The sequence below is a fragment of the Cynocephalus volans genome, chromosome X, assembly GCF_027409185.1.
Source record: "Cynocephalus volans isolate mCynVol1 chromosome X, mCynVol1.pri, whole genome shotgun sequence".
In the NCBI taxonomy this organism is placed as follows: Eukaryota; Metazoa; Chordata; class Mammalia; order Dermoptera; family Cynocephalidae; genus Cynocephalus; species Cynocephalus volans.
Window position 1 is genome coordinate 50050970 of NC_084478.1, and position 21736 is coordinate 50072705.

Consider the following 21736-nt stretch of genomic DNA (forward strand, 5'->3'; position numbering starts at 1 on the left):
CACAAGCAACAAAAGAAAAAATAAACAAGTTGGATTATATGAAACTAAAAAGCTTCTGTTCAGTTAAGGAAACAATCAATAGAGTGGAAAGACAACCTATGATATGGGAGAACATATCTGCAAACTATATATCCAACAAGGGATTAATATCCAGAATATATAAGGAACTGAAAAAATTACAAAATTTAAAAAAATCCAATTAAAAATGGGCAAGGGAGTTCAATAGATATTTTTCAGAAGAAGACATACAAATGGCCAATAGGTATATGAAAAAATGCTAAACCTCTCTAATCATCAGAGAAATGCAGATTAAAACCACACTGAGATAGCACCTCACCCACTTAGCCTGGCTATAATGAAAAAAGACAGAGCATAACAAATGCTGGTCCTTGCCAGCATGGAGAGAGGAAAATGTTCCTATACTTTTGGTGGGATTGTAATTAGTACAGCCATGATGGAAAACAGTATGGAGGTTCCTCAAACAACTACAGATAGAACTACCATATGATCCAGCAATACCGCTATTGGGTATATATAAAAAGGAATGGAAATAGTCATGTTAAAGGGACACCTACACTTTCATGTTCATTGCAGCTCAAATTACAATAGCCAAACTATGGAACCAACCTAAATGTCCATTGATGGATGACTGGAAAAGGAAAATGTGGTGTATATACTCAATGGAATACTTCTCAGCCATAAAAAAATAATGAAATTCTGCCATTTGCAGCAACATGGATGAGCTTGAAGGAAATTATGTTAAGTGAAACAAGCCAGACACAGAAAGAGAAATACCACGTCTTCACTCATAAGTGGGTGCTAAGAAACAAAAAGAAAGAAAGCAAGAAAGCAAGCAAGAAGGAAGGAAGGAAGGAAGGAAGGAAGGAAGGAAGGAAGGAAGGAAGAAAAGACCACAATGATATGCTGAACTTTCAAAAGGAGAGAACAAACCTAAGGATACCAGAGATGTGGGGGGAGGGAGAGACGGGGATTGGAGAATGATTGGTCTGGTAAGGGGCATAAAGAATAATTACAATTCATAATAATGAATATGCTAATAAAAATAAATAAATAAATTTAAACAAATAAAAAATAAAATTTTTCCAGTGGGCTACATGAAGAAGTTCTGTGTGGTATTTCTGGGTAGCTTGCCTAACAGAGAGAGGGTACACGCTTATCATTCTCTTTCTTCCTTTCTGCTGCTTAGAAAGTGGATTTGATTGTTGGAGTTCCAGATATTTTAGCTGATACTTGAGTAAGTGAACAGAAGACTTGCCAGCTACATGATCTGGAGCCTGGAGGTGTTATACAGCAAACAGCTGGAATCCCAGAAAAGGGAGCCACAGTAACTACTTGCAATAAATCTCTTTAGACTTGTTAGATAAACAGCCTTTAGGGTGATCTTAAGAGTATTTTAACTCAACTCAACTATTGATTTGGGGTCCAGCATTCAGCCCATGCCAGTCCCCAATGACAAACCAAAGATTTGTATAAACTGACCCGCCCTCTTCCTTGAGAACTTTGTGGCTTTTTCCTTTATAAATATTGCCCTTGCCTTTGAACTGGGAGACAATCTTCACCAAAGTACATAGGAGTAAAATCTCATTTTAACGAAATAGCTCTGAGTTATTCTTTGAGAGTTAATCTGCTGGAGCCTGACCGTTCTATGTTGGATTATGCCCTCCTTCACCCAACATTCAGTGTCTCAGAAACTTTTTTTATTGCTGCTGTTTTGTTTTGTTTTGTTTATCACAGTAAGGCTTGAGAAAGAACTAACAAAGTGCAGTATTATAAATAAAATGGAAGGAACTATGTGAGAACGAATGATCCAGAATGTTTGGGACCATGGTAGACACACTTAAGGTGTACTTCATGCAGAGTTGGTATTTGTTTTGGATGAGTACTTTCAAGGTTTCCTTTCTTGCCAAAATTAAATTCAAAATGCTTTTGTACTTGTTCATTCCATTTTGTTTTTGATTTGGGAAGCATACCATAAAAAATATGTCTTTACTTGTAGCTTTAGAGTTTATGGCTCCAATATTTGTATAACTTTGGATCTACTTGAACTCATTCCAGAGTACTATATTAAGGAAAACATGCTAAAATTTGAGACACAAAATTCCTATATTGCATTTCAAATTGTGAAAGTATATTAAATTTTGTTGTTCATTAAATTGATTGAATTTTGAGTTATTTATGCTCACAGAAACCTACAGCATTGCTTTGACATCTGACTTTAGTTTAATATGTGATACTATGAATTTTTCACCATTAATGTGAATAAATGATTTCAAGGCCATTCAGCCAAAATCTATAATTACAAAGTAGCCATTTAATCAAGAAGAAATAAGGGATTGAAAAGATAAAAATCCAGGAGAACTGTTTGTTGGCATGCTTTTTAGAAATACTAGCATTTCATATCTACAAATACATTAACATAAAATACCTACAATCCTCTTATTCTTATGGTATCTACAATGCTGCCCTACAGCTCAATGCACTAATTCATATTTTGTTGTTCACTAAAGCAAAGTCTGAAGGTAAGATTGTGAATGCCCTAGTTAAGCATGAAATTAGCATTCAATAAAACAAATGTATTGAGACAAAAATGGTTTCTTCTTTTACAACTTTTTCACAGAGCAACTATTAAAGAAATCAAACATCTTTTAATAGATGAAATACTTATAATCTCCCGAAGTACTGACTTAAATACAATTCACTTTTGGAAAATAAACTATACTTATTTAAATCTTAGTAAGATCTATACAAGCACTTTAATGGTTTTGGATGACTTTAACATGGGGAATTCCCATTATCAAAATTGCCAAATGCTTTCCTCCTGATAAGTTTTTGTATCTAAAACACAACACTGATGCTGTCAAGCATTACACAGAGATGAACAAAGGTGTAAAATAAACTAACAACATAATAGTAATGAACAATATATGCATGCATTTAATTAATAGAGACCTACATTATTTTCTTTCTGCCTGACTTTCTTTAAACTTGGTAAATTGTTTTTACATTATACTATATTATGCAACACTATAATTTACTTTAAATAGCTATTCTATTGTTTAAAAAAGATGAGAAATATAAAACAATCTAACTTTTAAAAATTCTACTTCTCTATTCAGAAGTCAATGCTCCTTTCTAAAGTAAATACAGACTTCATAAAGTAGGTGGAATACAGTTAAAAACAGTCAATTCTCATTATCCGTAAATCCTGTATTTGCAAATTTGCGTACTCACCAAAATTTATTTATAATCTCCAAATCAATACTCCTGGTGCTTTCAAAGTGTTCAGAAGCATGTGCAGAGTGCCAAAAAGTTCTAGTCACTGGTTGTACCAATTCTCAGCTGAGGTCAAACAAGGTACCCTGGGTCTTCCTATTTCAGTTCTTTTACAGAGATGAGGAGAGGATAGTGATGGTAGGGGCAGTGCAGTGTAGTGCAAAAAACTCCTGCTCTGAGGTCAGGTGAACAGGATTTGAATCCCTTCTCTGACACCTGTTAGTGGGATGGCCTCAGGCAAGTCATTTAACACTTCTGAACCTCATATCTTTTTGTAAAATAAAGAAGATAGAATCTATCATGATGGGTTGTTTTAGGGCTTATGATTATAATCTACATGGTTATATATATCTCTCCTAAGAGCGACAGTTCAGTATTCACTAATTAAACGTTTGTGGAATTTTATAGGGCATAACTACAATAAATAATAAAAATCCACTGTACTTAATCAAGTGCATATTTATTCAATTTTTATGCATATGAAACTAGTAACACTTAAACATATATTTGAATGAGTGTGAATAATGCAAATTAAACATTTTTAATAAATGATAACTAGGAGAGTACTTCAAAAAGCTAGCAGAATGGTAAAATTGGAAGATAATATGAACTTTTCCATGAACTTTTTGAAGTACCCTTGTATTGTGTAATTATATAACAAGTTTCTTTGAGTACCAATTTCTCAAAACTTTACCTCAGATACTTATGAGTATAAAATATATACACATTTACCCATCTTCTCTGTATTGTCCAGATCCAGTTAATTGTGATGGTAAAGAGACAAATGTTGAGGATTCCACCAAAATGACACTGAAATAAATCAAGAAAAAGTTATTTCCAATTCTAATGCAACAAAATTCAGATGACCACAAAACATTCTTTTTTTTTTTTTTTTTTACTATTTTCCCTATCATTCATAAAATATAAGTAGAATCTGAATAAAATACAGTTTAAAAGGACTATGGGTTCTCACTTTGAAACTCAAAACATACAGACATACCTCCTTTTATTGCACCTTGCTTTACTGTGCTTCATAGATATTGTGTTTTTTAAAAAATTGAAGATTTGTGGCAACCCTGAATCAAGCAAGTCTATAGGCACCAATTTCCCAACCTTTTTAGCAATGAAGTATTTTTTTTAAATTAAGACATGTACATTGTGTTTTTAGACATCTATTTCCACACCTAACAGACTACAATATAGTATAAATATAACTTTCATATGCACTGGGAAACCAAAAAAAATAATGTGACTCTATTGTTATATTAATTTTACTGTGGGGGTCTGGAACTGAACCTGCAACATCTTTGAAATATGCCTGTATGTTAGAAAGAAGGGAAAGATCTAGAATGGAAATATATAAAATATATTATTTTATTGGAAAGGCAACACTGAATTCACATAGCAAGGAAATTTAGAACATTAATACCGCTCCAAATTATATTGCACAAACAAAGAGGAAATCACATACTGGTCTTAATGCATAGTCAGAACTGTAAACATTTCATAATTTCCAATCTTATTTCTAAAAAAGAGAAATGTTTCTTCCTAGAATGGACATAAGATGTGGGTAGCTGGTTAATCAGCACATTAATAATTATGCTATCTTCTGGAATCACACAGCAATGCAGTCCTCCCTACAGGATAATGTTCATTCATTCAAGAAACAGTTATAGCAATGTGTTGGTGTATTAGGTGTGGGATGAAGTTCTGGAAAACACAAACATGAGTATGTCATTCTTTATGCTTTAGGTTGCCCACATTGTAGGGTGAGGACAGTATAAAAATGATACTCTAGTGGTAAGTGAATTATGTCATGAAAAGTCATGTTGGAAATGCCTACTTATATCTCCAGAAGTGAATACAATCTGTATAATATATTTAAGAATGTATTATCTGAACTTAATTTGTCAAAAGAAACATTTTTTATTAGGTAACCATTATTACTGAGATCCCACAATATTATCTTTATAATAAAAAACAGATCAGAAATAAAAGTAATCAAATAGGTTTTAGTCCTGATAAAACACACACATATACAAACACACAAACACACACATAATTGTATAAACAAATTAAAATGCACCACCTTCATATATACTAATATTTTAATGCTAACATCAGATTCTATCCTTTGTTTTAAATTAAATTTTCTGATGCTGTTATATAAAAGTAGTAAGGAATTATATAAACATTAAATACCAAAATTTTTAAACAGACAAATTTAAGTGTAGTAAAATGTAAACTATGAATTTTGCAAGACAGGTGTCAGACTATAAGATTCACCTATATTATTATAAAGTTATAGTTAGGCTAATACACACAAAAAAATTCTCTCTAGAGTAATTTAAATTTAAAGTCATGCATTAAATTCTCAAAGTTCATAAAATTATGAGGCAAAAAATATAATGTTTCCTTATATTTCTACAAATCCAAAGTGAATCACTGCAGCAATTTATTTTGGTGATAATTTTGCTCTAGCTAAAAAACAGTCACAAGGATAATACAATGTGATGCACAAATAAAAAATCTAAGCCAAGATAATAAATATTAGATTTTTCATATATTGTATGTGTACCATTTTGAGGTAAAATAGCATTCCACACACTTCTGTCTGAAAAGTCCCTGCTTAAGTACAATGAACATTTTCCTTAAAATATATAGAAATATTCATTGTAAAAATGGAATACAAACTGCCTGTTAAAATGAAAAAAAAATCCTATTTGATGACTGCAGTTTCTAAATCAATGGTTCTCACACTTGAATGTGCATAATCATCATCCATGGCGCTTGCTCAAATTGTAGATTTACAAGGTTCTATGTGAAGGAACCTCCATTTAAAACAAGTTCTCCAGATACTTTTGGTATAGTTTGTCCATGAATTAAACTTTAAGCAATGTTGACCTATAACAATACTGGTCTAACATTAATGTACAATCAAATCCTCTGGAGATGTTGTTTAATGCAGATTGTGACTCAGTTGGATTGGATTGGGCTTAGATTCTGTTTTCCTAACAAGCTCTCAGATGATGTCAATGATACTGATTCAAAAATTACACTTTGAGAAGCAAGAATTTAATCTGTAACAAAAAATATTTTTCAAATAGTATAACCAGACCACCAGGAAAAGGAAGGCAGAGAATGGCAGAGTTAGAAGGACCATAAATTTAACCTCTATTTAAGTAACAGAAACACTGGTAAAAGTTCTCAAAATTAACTGTTTTAGAACATTGGTAATTAAAAAGCAGCTTGCAACAATCTGAGTAGTATTCATTCATGAAAAACTGCCAAACTTTGGTAAGATCAGTAGAGTCTGTTGCATTGTAATTTGTATGTTGTAACTCCCATCCTCCTCCCAACAGCTCTGCAGTATCCTTGCAAACTAGCAGCCTTGCAGCCAAGGTAGTTGCAAAAACCTGCAGCTTGAAACCACAAGAGGGGATACTCTTAGATCGGACCCCTTCCAAAAAATTACCATACCTGAATATTGTTACTGTTTAACCTGTTTTGAAGCTCCCTGAAAAACTTCAGTTTGCAAGGTGTTGTCTTTATTTGGCCTGACAAGAAAAAACACCTACTCCCAGGATCTTTGTTGAAAATAATCAACAGCAATTGTTTGTGAGGTTTCTATAGCAGTTAGGTCAAACAAAAGCCTGACAAAAGATAAAAAGAAGATCTGGGGAACAAGATGCCCATGTGTCGTGTTAAGCTAGCTTGATGGATTTGTCAATATGCCAAAATTCTTCAGTCCTGTGAATGGGATACAACAGTGTGTCATCAAATAGAGAATATCAATAAAGAGTAGAAATGATACAAAAGAACCAATTATAAATTCCAAAGTTGAAAAGTACCATATCTGAAACAAAAAATTACTACAGGGGCTCAATGGTAGTTTTGAGCTGGCAAAAGAAAGAACCAGTGAATTTAAAAATATGTCAATTAGTATTATTGTTTTGAGAAACAGAAAAAGAAAAGAAGAAAATTGACAGAGCCTCAGGAACTTTAGAGACAATTTCAAGAATACCAACATAAACCTAATGGGGATCTTCAAAAGAAAAAAGTGTGTATTAGTCCGTTGCTGTCGCTTATAACACAATTCCTCAAACTGGATAATTTATAAAGAAACAATATTTATTGCTTACATTTTTGGAGGCTGGGAAGAAGTCCAAAGTCCATGGAACACATCTGGTAAAGGCCTTGATGGTGACAGTTACTCAGGGGTCTCACATGGCAGATGGCGGAGCACAGAGCTAATGCCTTGCTCCTTCCCCTTTTAAAGCCCTCAGAACTATTTCCATGGCCACCACTAAACTATAAACTTATTAATCCATTTACTAGGGCATGATCCTCATAATACAATCACCCCTTCAATGTCCTGCCTTTTAGTTACCATCATAGGATTTCCCATCCTCTTAACACTGTCAGAGTGGGGGTTAAGTTTCTAATACATGGACTTTGGGGAACACAATTCAATCCAAAGCAGAGTGAGAAAAAAGGTAGGAGGAGTATTTGAAGATAAAAAATATACAAACTTTAAAAATTTAATGAATAACATTAATTTACACATCCAAGAAGTGCAAAGAACTCTTTGCAGGATAAATTCAAGGTGATCCACACAGAAAATAATAGTTAAACTGTTGAAAGGTCAATATGTAGACACTCTTGTAAGCAGCAGGACAAAATTGACTCAAAACCGATAATGGATCCTCAATAAGATAAACAACTGACTTCCCATCTGAAACACTGGAGGACCGATAGCAATGGGATTATATATTCAGCGCATGGCAAGAAAAAGAGTGTTGTTGAAGAATAATGTATACAGAAAAACTTTTCTTTCAAAAATGAAGTAAAAATTAAGAAATTCCCCAATAAAAACTGAAGGAGTTCATTGCTAACATAACCAATGCACAAAAAATATTAAAGAAATTCCTTTAGCTAAAATAAAAAGACACTAGAAGTTAACTAAAAACCACAAGAAGAAATAAAAAGCACCAGCAAAAGTAACTAAGTGGCTAAATACATAAAACAAACAAACAAGCTATAAATGTATTCTCTTTGCACCTATTTTCATTCTTCTTTGTCATTGAAAAGAAACTAAGGCAAGACAATAAATATAAAAGTGTTTAAGGACTTATAATTCATAAAGATATAATTTGGAACAATAAAAAGGGGTTAGAAAAAGAGGAGATATATTGCAGCAAAGTTTTTAAATTATATTAAAGTTAAGTTGGTCTTAATATGAGCTACACTGTTTTAAATTAGGATGCTAATTGTAATCTTCAGGGAAACTATTAAAAATAATTAGGAAAACATAAAGTAATAGAAACAAAAAGAAATTAAAATGGTATACTAAAAATAACTATTTTAAAAAAATCAGGCAGTAATGGAGAAATAAATAAAGACATAACACATATAGAAAATAAATTTAAAAGTAGTATGCATAAATTCCAATATATCAGAGAGTACATTAAATGTAAATGTATTAAACACTCCAATCAAAAGTCAGTGATTGACAAAATGAATAAAAGAGACAGACATTGGATTCAAAGACACAAACAGATTGGGAGTATAAGATTTAAAAAGGCATACCATACAAATAGTAATGAAAAGAGAGCTGGAGTGGCTATACTAACAAGAGAAAAAATAGAATTTAAGACAAACATTGTTACAGCATGACATCATGAGAGCTCCATGGACTCACATCCCAGGGAAATGGGTGAAAATGATTAAAAAACAACTATTTAAACTCCTGGGAATGGTTCTAAGGGCATACAGCAAATGAAAAAAAATCTATTTGACAAAATCTACTAAAATACAGTAATAAAACCTGTAGTCTGTGGTATTTGAACCAAGAACTCTTCATTTCTCTGCCTTCCCAGCTCAGCAAAACAGAAATTTTACTTCAGACTGCTACTGCCAAGAACACAGGGTTCCCTCCTCCCCTGACTCCCATTTTGAGAGCTATCCTTTTGGGAGGGGTCGGATATCAGCATTTCACATTTTACTCCCAAGTATATTTTGCTGAGGCTAGGTTTTGGGCAAGTGCAGCTGGGAGGAGCTGAGGGGCTACCTTCTTCTACCGAACACCCACTCATGAGACAGAGGCTCTACCATGGGTGTGGCATTGCTGAGAATACTGGGGCCCCAATTGCTCTTGCCCTAGCTTGTAAGTTGGTGGTTTTATTCTGGCAGAAGCAAGCCAAAAAATCCCGATGTTATTTTCCCAATCCCACCCAGCACTCAGCAACTAAAATGAGAAGGTTTGCTCAAAGAAAAGTTCATGATTGTTCCTACCCTCAGACCCAGAACCATTGATCACATATTTTGCCTGGATAGAGAAGCAGGCCTTAAAATAGATAGCTCCTAATCTATTCCCAAAAGAACTTATTTCATCTTCAAAAATGTGTGGCAAAATTAGAGCCAAAGCATGCTCTTAAAAATAGTTCAGGTTATGGAGAAAGGCAATTGAGAGGAGATTGGTAGGTTCAATGAAGATACAAGTGAGACTGCAGGCTGGCTATTTTGGTAGAAAAAACACAGGGAAGAAACTGCTAGGAGGAGCCTTCTTGGAGTCATAACAAATCTCAAACACTGACTTAGATAACTGTTATTTCAAAGAAGCCTGAATTTGATTGAATTAGTCTGAAGAACAATTTATGCCCCCGCCCCCACAGGGTATTGGAATTAATGGAATTTAATATCTGGGTTTGGTCCAGGAGATAGTCAAAGGGAGCCCTGCTAAAACAACTCAAAACCACTGTCATCCTAGGGTGACTGTGGGCATATCCAAGGCTATGACCTTTGACAAGCAACATCAGAGGCTTTGCACTGTGGGTATAATTTTAGGTGGGGAGACAGACATCACTAAAATAACCCAGCCAGTCAGTCAAAAAGTAGAAGAGCAAATAACATTAACAAGCCTTGGAGAGATGGAAATAGTATGCAGAGTTGGTATAATATATTTTCTAAAATGTCCAGTCTTCTTTAAAATAAATATGAAACATGCAAATAAAGAAGAAAAGAAGCAAGCAACAGAAACTACCTGTTAGAATGACCTTGATTTCAGATTTAACAGATAACAAATTCAAACTAGCCACTACAAATATCTTCAAAGAACCAAAGGAAAGTATAATTTAAAAAGTAAAGGAAGGTATGATAACAACTTAGCATCAAAAGGAGAATATCAACAGAAAGATTGAAATTATAGAAAAGAACAAAATGGAAATTCTGGATTTGGAAAATGCCATAGTGGATATAAAAAATTCACTTGAAGGCTCAACAGTGATTTGAACTTTATGAAAAAAGAACTAGCAAACTTAAAGTTGGATGGATTATGCAATCTGAAGAACAGAGATGAAAAATGAAGTAAAATAAACAGACTCTAACACATATATGGTAGGTACACCATTAAGTGCAAGAACATGTGGGTAATAAAATTATCTGAAGGCGAGGAGAGAAAGAAAGGAAGAGGAAAAATGTTCAAAACATTAGGTGGGTGACAGCAAAACTGGATCAGGCTATAGAAAAAAATATTTCAGATAGGAATATGAATCTACAGAAACAGATAGAAATTAAAAATGATAAATTGGAAGGCTAATATAACAAAAACTATAAATGTCTATGTGCTGTCTGGTATAGTAATTGTAACTTGCCCAAACTTCACACGTTGAGGTCCTAATCCCCAAGATCTCAGAATTTAACTATATTTAGAGATTGAGCCTTAAAATAAATAAGTTAAAATGAGGCCCTCAGAATGAGTCCTTATCCAATCCAACTAGTGTCCTTACAAGAAAAGAAAGTTTGGACACACAAAGAGACACTGAGGATACACACACAGAGAAGAAAAGTCCATGTGAGGACACAGCAAGAAGAAAGCCATTTGAGAGTCAAGCAGAGAAGCCTCAGAGGAAACCAAACCTGAAAACCCCTTGATCCTGAGCTTCTAGCCTCCAGAACTGCGAGAATATAAATTTCTATGGTTTAAGCCACCTGGTCTGTGGTATTTTGCTATGGCATCCCTAGCAAACTTAGAAATTTTTGCTTCCAGTCAAGATGGCAGAATAGATAGTCCCCAGCATCACTTTCTCCTGCAAATCAACTAATTTACAACTAGTTGTTAAAAGCAACAACTGCCAAGCTGGGGCCACTAGAGCTCAAGGGAAGAGGAGGAGAGACCTATGGAGTGCATGAAGGTAGGAGAAGCCATGATGAGAGAAAGAAAAGACCACTTCCACCATTTTGAACCCCGGCTGCTTCCAAGCTGGAGCTGCTGAGCACAAGAAGAACATGAAGAAAGAGATGGCAAAAGCTGCAGCTATGCCCTTCGGTGAAGTTGTTTAGAGGCAGCAGGGGAGAAGAGGGCCTTGGTGGCCCCCAGACCACCAATACCACTAAGACGGTTCCTGTGGACCCACACAGGAGCAAGGAGCTACAGACAACTGAAAAAAGGAGCCACTCAGAAGCCAATGAGTCATCACAAAGTACCTGCACATGGCCCATAGTATGGGAAGTGTTTGGTGTGTGGGCAATGGGGGAGATGGGATACTGGGGGAACATTGGGCACAGCATGAACAGCTGATCTTCCCTCTAGTCAGCACAGGCCCCCTCAGTAGAGACTGGTCAGGAATATAGAAATGAAGGAGGTGTAGTTTGCTGAAAAGACTCAGGCCCAGACCAGAGTTTCCATATAACCCAAGTGTACCGGACCTCAGAAAACCTGGAAGTGCCTACGAGGTCAACAATTAAAACCTGAGCTACACAAAAAGCCTTCCCCAGGGAATCAGCAGCAAAGCATCAATTTAGCTCAACCACAGGGCTCAAGTGCTGGTTCCCTTAGGATGTTCCCCCATTTTAGAAGTAACCAAAGGACAGCAAATTAGTTCCAGTGCAGAGTTTAAGTGGTGGGAATGGTGAATAATCCATCACGGAACTGAAAGAAAAAACAAAATACCCACACATCAGAGACACCCCAGGCTACTGAGCCAGAGTGTGGGGGGCCGAGGGCCTCAGTCATGCCCCCACAATATCCACAACCAAGCCACCACAGGAAGCACCCCAGGCTCCTGAGCCAGAGTGATGGGGGACAAGGGCCTCAGCCACACCCTCCCAACATCTCCAGCCAGCACAGTGATGACCACTGAGCCACCATAGGAATGGCCCCGAGCTCCCAAGCTGAAGCAGTTGGGGGCAAGGACTTCAGCCACTCCCCCCTGATATTTGCATCCAGCCCTGAAACAACCGAGCCACCACTGAAAGCCCCCTGGTCTCCTCTGCTGGAATGCAGGGGGTGCCATGGGCCTTGACCATTCTCTCCCTCCCTTTTCCTCTTCCCACTCTATTTCCCTCCCCCATTCCTTCTCCCCCTACCCCCTATTATTATGTTAATAATAATATTAATAAATTTTAAAAATAAATTAAAAAAACTAATACACTTTCTTCTTTTAGCTTTCTTAAAATACAAATTACATAAAATAATAATTATAGCAATGTACTGTTGTGTTTGTGACATTAGATATAATATGTTTGACAATAATACCCAAAAAAGATGGAAAAGGAGATGAATCATATAAGAGTAACACTTTGTGAATCTCACTGGAATTAATTTGATATATGTATCTGAAGCTGATTACGATAAGCTACAATGTCTATGGTAATCTTTAGTGAATTCACTGAGGAAGAAACTCCAAAAATATTTTGAATACTTCATTAAAGAAAATAAAATGGTGCATTAGAAAATATTCACTAATGTAAAAGACAGAAGTCATGGCAGGATCGAGTAACGAAACAAAAGACATTAAACATATAGAAAACAAAATAGAAATTGGTTAAATTAAATCCAACTATGTCAATAATAACCAAAATGTGAATAAATTAAACAAGTCAATCATAATGCAGGAATTATTGTGGTATACGCATACAATGGAATATTATTCAGACTTAAAAGAAAATAGAAAGTCTTGCTATTTAAAACAAAATGGATGAACTTGGAGGACATTATAAGTAAAATAAGCCAGTCACAGAATGACAAGTACTGCATGATTTCACTTATACAAGGTGTCTGTAATAGTCAAACTCATAAAAGTAGAGAATACCATAGTGGTTGCAAAACAGAGAATACCACAGTGGTTGCTAGGGGCTGAGTATTTGGGGAAATGAGGAGCTGAAATTCAATGTTGTAAAGTTTCAGTTATGCTCACTGAGTAACTTCTAGACATCTGCTGTACAACATAGTGCCTATCATTAACAATAGATATTGTGCACTTCAAAATTCGTTAAGAGGATAGACATCATGTTAAATGTTCTTACCACAACAGCAAAACAAATAAGCAACAAAAGTAATAACAGCAAAGAAAGGAACACAAGTAAACTTTAGAAGGTGTTGAATAACTGCATTATTTTGACTGGTGGTGGTATCATGGGTGTTTGCATATGTCCAAACTCATCAAGTTGTTCACTTTAAAATGTGTGGTTCTTTGAGTACGAATAAATTATACCTTAATAATGCTGTTCAGAAAAATCGCTAGCTTCAACAATATTCTATCCATAGGAGAGAGACACACTTTATATTCAAAGATATAAATAAATTGAAATTAAAAAGGTGAAAAAATATGTATCATGCATACAACAACAAGAATGCTTGAGTGACTATACTAATATAGACATGGTGGAACTTAAAACAAGAAAAATACCTATAGATAAAGACATATTTTATAATGGTAAAAATGTCAAACAATCAAGACTATACAACAATTATAAATGACCTAAGTATAGTGCACCAAAATACAGAGAGCAAAGACTGACATAAATGAAGGGAGAAACAGATGACTCAACAATAATAGTTAGATATTTAAATATTCCATTTTCAATAATAAATAGAAAAAATGAGGCAGACGATCTACAAGGAAATATGTCTTATACAACACTATAAACCAACTAGAATTAACAGCCACCTACAGAACATGTCATCCAATGACAGCAGAATATACATTCTTCTTACAAACATTTTGCAGTATAGGCCTTATGCTAGGCAATCAAATAAACCTTAATAAATTTTAAATGACTAAAAATAGTACAAAGTATGTTCTCTGACTAAAATGGAATTAAAGTAGAAATCAATAACAAAAAAATTTTGAGGAGGCTGGCCAGTTAGCTCAGTTAGTTTGAGCACAACTTTATAACCCCAAGATCAAGGGTTTGGTTCTCTCTACTAGCCAGTCGCCAAAAACTTTTTGGTAACTCACAGATATGAGAAAATTTTAAAATATACTCCTAAGAAACTGGTGGGTTAGGAAGAAATCAAAAGAAAAATTATAAAAAAATTAATTTAAGATTAATGAAATAAATAAAAATAAAAATAAAACACACCAAAACATATGAGATGGAGCTAAAGCAGTGTTTACAGAGAAATATAGACAAAAATGCCTATATGAAAAAAGAAGATCGCAAAATAATAATCTAAACTTCTACCTTAGAAGCTAGACAAAGTAGAAAAGCCTAAACCCAAAGCAAACAGAAGAAAGTAAGAGCAACAACAACAAAAAGAATGTTAGTGCAGAAATGGAATAGAGAATAGAAAAACAACAAAGAACACCAAGAAAACCAGAAGTTTCTTTGAAAAGATCAGTAAAATGACAAGTTTTTACTTAGACTGATGAAGAATACAAGAGCAAATAATCAAATTAACAAAAATGAGTTATTAAAGAAAAACCATAACTACTTTCTAGAAACTTAAAAAAAAATTATAAGGGAATACCATGAAAACCTCTATGTCAGCAAATTAGATAATTTAGAATAAATGCACAAATTCCTAGAATGAAACAAACTACCAAAACCGATTTAAGAAAAAACAAAAAGTAAAAAGATGGAATGAGCAATAAAATAAACTTCCCCCAAAATACAGCTAAAAACCAGATGGCTTTGCTTGCAAGTTCTACCAAATGTTGAAAGAATATTAATTCTTCACAAGCTCTTCCAAAAAATAGAATAGAAAGGTACATTTTCCAATTCAATTTCTAAGTCTAGTATTAATTATATAAAAACAGACAAAGACATCATAAAAAAAGGAATTACACTATTAAATTTTATTATTATAAATGCAAAAGACTCAACAAAATACTAACGAACTGAACCTTATTATACATTTTTTTAAAAAGAAGAAAGAAAGCATTACGGAGCATAAAATATTGGTGTTCTGAAAAAAAAAAAGAATTTGAGTACCGCCAATCTGGTAGACAGGCATGGAAGTCAGAAACCTTGCCAGCTAATCCTGTCTCTGTTGAATCTAGACCAGATTGCTTTATTTGTTGAGAGCAATGCTCCATTCTGATTTAAAAAATGATCAAATCTGGTCATTGTGCTGCATATAATTTTGCAGAATGTATGTAGAGATTTTTATTTTATTTGAAAGTATGCTTAATATGATATTGCTAATAATATCCAATTCTAAATGTTTTTGTAAGTATAACATTAAAAACTAGGTCACTTTATACACTAGCTATAACTTTATAAAGGTCTGTATATGAATTAATTGGCATTAAATTTCTTTGCTTATTTATACTGTCACATTATTTTAAAATTTCGAACATTATGCATGCTTCCCATAAAATATTGATTTTACAAATTTTGGGATTGGTTTTAAATTTTTGAGTTTATTTGCTCGTTGCCTAAGTTTGATAAGCATGACCATACTAGAAAAGATGGAGTCAAAATTTCTCAATTGACAGTCTCGCCCCCTACCAAACCACACACTCCTCACAAGAAGCAACCATTTTAATTCAATCTGAGATAAATCATAAAGACATATTAAAATATTATCATTTTTTGAGAAACATAGATCTGTAATATTCTCCCAGTTCTGGGAACACTTATATGTTCTTTCAGCTTTAAGAGTAGAATGCAGGACTACATATGTTTGAGCCTGGTTTTCTCAGAAGAACTGTAGTCAGTCATTTGGTTTATTTAAGGGCATATTTTAATCATGGGTTAACAGCAAATATTCTGACATTTTGTCTTTCTAATACACCAATGTCACATTTTTCTAAAATTATAATAAATAAAATTCTCCCTCACATGGTCATGGGAACCATATGTTCACCAACAACTGTTTCAACAAAATAAGTTTTGCTTTATCAACAATGATTGATATTATTGATAAGAAAATACTAAAGGCCTGGACATGCAGTGATTAAAAGAACTGGAAATTATCAAATACTAAAATAATAGTATGCATATAATGATATGTATAACTTTCAGTCTCAATATTTAAGTACTGTTGTGAGGATCTGATTTCTGAAGCTGAAGGAAACAGCGTTCATAGTTTAATCATCATGTGAGGTATCATCTTCCATCTTTTCCCTCAACACCTAAATCTCTAGGATGTTGTTTTTCTACTGTGTCCTTAAATACCACTTAAGAGTTGTATTGCCTTTTCACCTCAAATCTATGTTGTTGTTATTGTTGTTACAATACGTACACATTGAATTTGTACACACTGAATGTGGAGCATTAATAATATTGCCCTATGTAAAAATTCATTTTATGCTTGAATCAACATTTCAGTTTTGGAAATTAATAGATGGAATAAAATTAGAAGTAAAAAGTCTATTATTTATAAATTAAAAAAAAATTAAAAAACACAGAATCTCAACAAACAGAAAGCTTACAGACAAAATTTATAAATTTCATGTGATCATTTCAAGGAAATTGATTTACTTTCATTATTTGTTCTATTTTATCTGATGAGGCTCATAAGCTCATAGGAATGTAAACACATGTAATTCCTCCTCAAAATGGTTCATGTTAAAGGGTTGAGGAAAATCACATATTTTTGTTAAAAGTAGAAGTAGCTAATTGCAATGAATTTACACCAAAACAATAACTTACCTGAAATCCCCAGCAGTATGGAAGGGGTTATTCACATTCACAGTGAATTCCTCCCATTGATAACAGGGGCTTTTGCATTTTATAGTTTCCTAAAGTTAAAAAAAAATCATACTATGTGATAAAAATGAATTATCCTGAATTATAAGGTATAAACTTAAATGACAAAGTATCCATTTAAATATTACACTGAACATAATTTACATAATTCCCCTTTTCCTACAAATATTGTACTGATGAAATCTAGGTGGAAAAGGATAAAAATATATTTTATCTCATCACTGATCTATAGTACATGCTAATAACTAAAGTATTTGTCAAAACAGTTTCCCAAATTGATTTTCTTAAAATTTGTTTTGTTAATGGCTGAACATGATTTTGCATTTGCAAACTAATCAAGCATGTAAATACCTAATACACGTGACAGAAGGAAGAGGTGGAGTGTGTGTGTGTGCACTTTTATGCATGAATATCTGTGTGCAAGAATGTACATGAGTGTGGCACACCCGTGTTTATAATGTGGTGGCTACACTGACATATTTGTGTTATACTAAAAAAGAGATAAAAAATAAAATCATTAAATTATCCAATAACTCAACAGAAGAAAAGTTTCTAGGAATTCTTGTTTTATGCTGATCATGTTCTTGCCTTTTTTTTTCAGTTTCTCCGTTTTATATAATCTACTTCCTGCTGACTTAAGACCATGAGTGGGCAGATGGGGAAGTAAACAGACCTGCAAGAGTTTCGGGTGTCAGCTTTTCTGTTCCAGAACCATGTTAATGACAGGCTAAAACCAGCCATGTATCTCAGCAACGTGTGGAAAAGCAATGTCTTCTTTCAGGAAATTTGTGTGAAAAGGTAGGGAAGTATAAGTGTTCACTCTTCAGGAGAAAATCAGAATATCACAACACACATCTCAGTGAAAAACGCCCACTTTCCTGTTCTGGGTGTCATTGTCTGATAAGCCAGTCTGTCCATGAGAGCATCTTGATGTTCTGCTCGCCCAACTGGCCTCCACTCAACCGTCCTAGAGTCATTCTCTCTACCTCCAACTCCTGCCCTGTACACCTAAAATTCTTTATACTGTAATCTGGCATTAACAAATTTGCTTGTTATTTACCTTATATCCGTGGTAGAAAATAATATTTAGATAAGATAATGGCTATAAAAAGTCAATCATAACAATGTCACAAACATTTCATAGAGATTGACAAATTCTTTTCCCCTGTCCTTTGACATATGAACTCTTAGAACTTTGTTGGGAACATTTTCACCTTTAAATGTCAGCATTAGCATTAACTTTACAGTGGATTTGCTCTACATAATACTCAAGATAAATGGATGAATGTTCCTGTCACAGAGAAGTCTGTTTTTGCTGCAGAATCCATCAACTCTTAGTCCAAACCAAAACATAGACACAGGGCCAGGACTGCTTTAACCTAAATCACGAGTCTCCATGACAGAAGGATGATCTTAAGAAACAAGAGCTGCCTAGAGATAAAACATGGAAGAACAAACAGCCGTGCTTGTGACACTCTATGGCCTGAAAAGAGAAGCAAAGATGTACAAAATAGGTAAAATTTACTTACAATGGCTTTAAAGTTGAGGACTTCACCTTTAAGAGCAAAAGTCATGGTAGTTCCTCCTATTGCATTCTTAGGTTTTGAAATTAATAGCAGTGAAGCTTCAGAAGAATGGAGGAAACGATTGGTGAATTTCACAGTGATACTAATTTGGTTTCTATTTAATAAAAGATAAAATAGAAAGGATTTTATTGAAAAAGACAACTAGCAAGCATCTGTTCACTGCAGACCCTGTGCCTAGTGCCTACACCCTGCAATGTACTCACTCCTACAATACAATTAAAGACTGTTGCAGTTCTTAAGAAGCCTACAGTCTAGTTATTGTCATCAGTTAAGACATCTTTATCGAGTCTGCAAAATCTGAAGTTAATTCCGGAATGTACACATGATATACCAAATATTGGATTTTCTACCAGTGAGCCACGTATAACGTATTTTTTGTGTGAAATTCATGCTACATTTTTTGCTACTGTTTAGGCAAATTCTTAGTCATGTCACTTTTTTTGGCCACACGGAGAAAAAAAAATAAGAAAAACTAAGAATTAAAAAAAAAAAAAATACCCAAGTCCATGGTTGAAAATATAAGTTAGAAGTCAAATACAAGTAATGATAGATAAACAGCATGCTTTTATTTGAAAGAAATCCTTAATTAAAAGAAGAAATAAATGAAACAGGTCCATTTCTCAAAATCTTGAACTCTGTAGTACAAAACATGGTATAATGGTAAGGCATCTATGGATTTGGAGGATATTCCACTCACCAGTTTACAGGGGAATGACTACACCATCGCACCCTGGCAACCTTGCATGACTCCGTGTAGGCCACATATGCATGACTTAACTGCAGCTGATGCAAGTTGCGGCAAAAAGCCCCATGATCCTCCCACAACATAACACGAAGGCTTGTAAAGAGCTGCCACAAGACCATTTCTCACTTGCCTTCTATCTTCTCTGAGAGGTTGTCACCAGACAATCTCTCATTGCCTCCTGGATCCTGATGAAGTATAAGGCTTGCCACCTCATATCCTTCAGGGTAGAGTTACAGGCTATGAAACTGCTTAGTGGCAGCATGAATTGGCAGCTTAGTAACAGGGTATCCTACCACCCCTGATGCAGTCATTTCATCCCTTTTATTGTGATGTTTTCCTGCACAAGAGGCATATGAATCTAGCACTTTTGACTATACTTGCTTTCACTGTTTATGTAAGAACTTTGAATCAAAAATGGGCTCACTACTTCACTACTGGTTCAATCTTTCAGTCTTGCCTCACCTTGACACAGCTGTGGATGATACAACTTGAGGAAATTTTACTTTACTTTTACTCTGGCTTTTAGCATAGTTAGCTTTATGTGAGGGGTCTTCAAAATGTTCATGGAAAGATTCATATTATCTTTTACTTCCATTTTCCACAAACTTTTCGAAGTACCTTGATACATCACATAACAGTGTTTTTGTTGCTGTTTTTGTTTTGTTTTGTTTTTCTACAAACTACCACCTATTGTCTTCTCTTAGGATATACATATTTGAGAATGGGGATGCGAATAGATTTCCTTGGTGTCCAACCTAGGTCTAACTTCCCCAGAACTTTGTGCAGTTGCTGTTGAATGAGTGATACTAGGTAGCAGCAAATAAAGTGAATGAGGGGCTTTCAATATCAATAGAAATGTTCTCAAAATTGTTTTGTAGGGAAAATTACAGCTCACATATAATAAGAGCAGGGATGATTTTTATTCAGATATGTATCCTCATCAAGTTCCATATTTTTATGCAAAAACCATTATAAAAAGCACCTGGGTTTAAATTTAATTGAAAACAAAGAATATTTGACCTTGAGGTCTTTTTCGGTATGTATAGGCTCAGACTTTGTGTTAGGAGATCTGTGAGTAATTTAGTATTTTTCTAGATATTCTAAAATTTATCATTAGATAAAACCATTAATTAATTAATTCATTTATTCAATTTATATTTACAGATAATTTATTATGTGTCAGGCATATTTTAGGTTTTTGGTATACAGTAATTAGAAAAAAACACACTATTCCTAATCTCTTATTATCTTACATTGTATAGGACATGGCTGACATTACACCCTCACAAAATACATGTGAAAATTACAAATCATGTAAGTGCTATGAAGTGATATGAGATCATATAAAGGGAAGTGTGATATAGTCTGAAGGGTCAGAAGATGTAAGACGTTAGGTGGGACATGCAGGATGAGAATGAGTTAGGTACATTGAGCAGGGAGAGAAAGAAGCCATCGAAGGCCTCTTGTATAGAGAATTATAATGTGTTTGAAGAACTCTTCAAAGGGAAGTAGTGCTGAAGCTTAGAGTGCAATGAAGTTACTGATGCAAGCTACAATCAAGAGCAAGCTATGAAACCAAAGAAAGTCATAAAAGTGAAAGCATACTTTGGACCATGTTGAAATATTCAGTCCATATCCTAATGTTTATGGAAAGCTATTGAGGTATTTTAAGCATAAAAGTGACATGTTCAAATTTGCTTTAAAAAAGATAGTTTTCATTCTAATATAGAGGGCAGATTGCAGAGAAGCCTTTCAGGAATCTATTGAGGAAGTCTGGCATAAAGTTGATGTTACATTAAATTAGGGTGGAAGAGGTGGGGAGGAGGAAAAGATAACAATTTTAAGATACAATTGGTAAAATCAGTAGGACTTAGTAATGGATTGGGTCTCCATGAAAGATGATGAAAAAGGAAGTGTTCAAAAATGACTGTAATCTACGTAGCATGCACATAGTGAATAATTTTATGGACCTATACTGAAGTCCTATGAAACAGTTTGCAAAATAGAGTATCCATTTTATGAAGTAAATGTCTGGTTTCAGGACCAGAAATATTTGGGCTTCTCGTACATATAGGTAATCTTTGGTTAAAATTTATTGTCACATTGAAACAGTAAATGACCGGGATTCCTTTCTGAATTTGTTAGAATCTTTAGAACCAAATGTGTGGTCTAC

The 21736-nt window shown here is 34.2% G+C and overlaps 1 protein-coding gene across 1 annotated transcript in view; it reads right to left on the reverse strand.

Moving 5' to 3' along the window:
* CFAP47 (cilia and flagella associated protein 47) overlaps positions 1-21736 on the reverse strand; it is a 578552-nt gene that overhangs the window by 299288 nt on the left and 257528 nt on the right. The window contains 3 exon segments of the mRNA XM_063084619.1: positions 4027-4104; positions 17176-17264; positions 18762-18912. Of these exon segments, the coding sequence (XP_062940689.1) occupies positions 4027-4104; positions 17176-17264; positions 18762-18912 (318 nt within the window).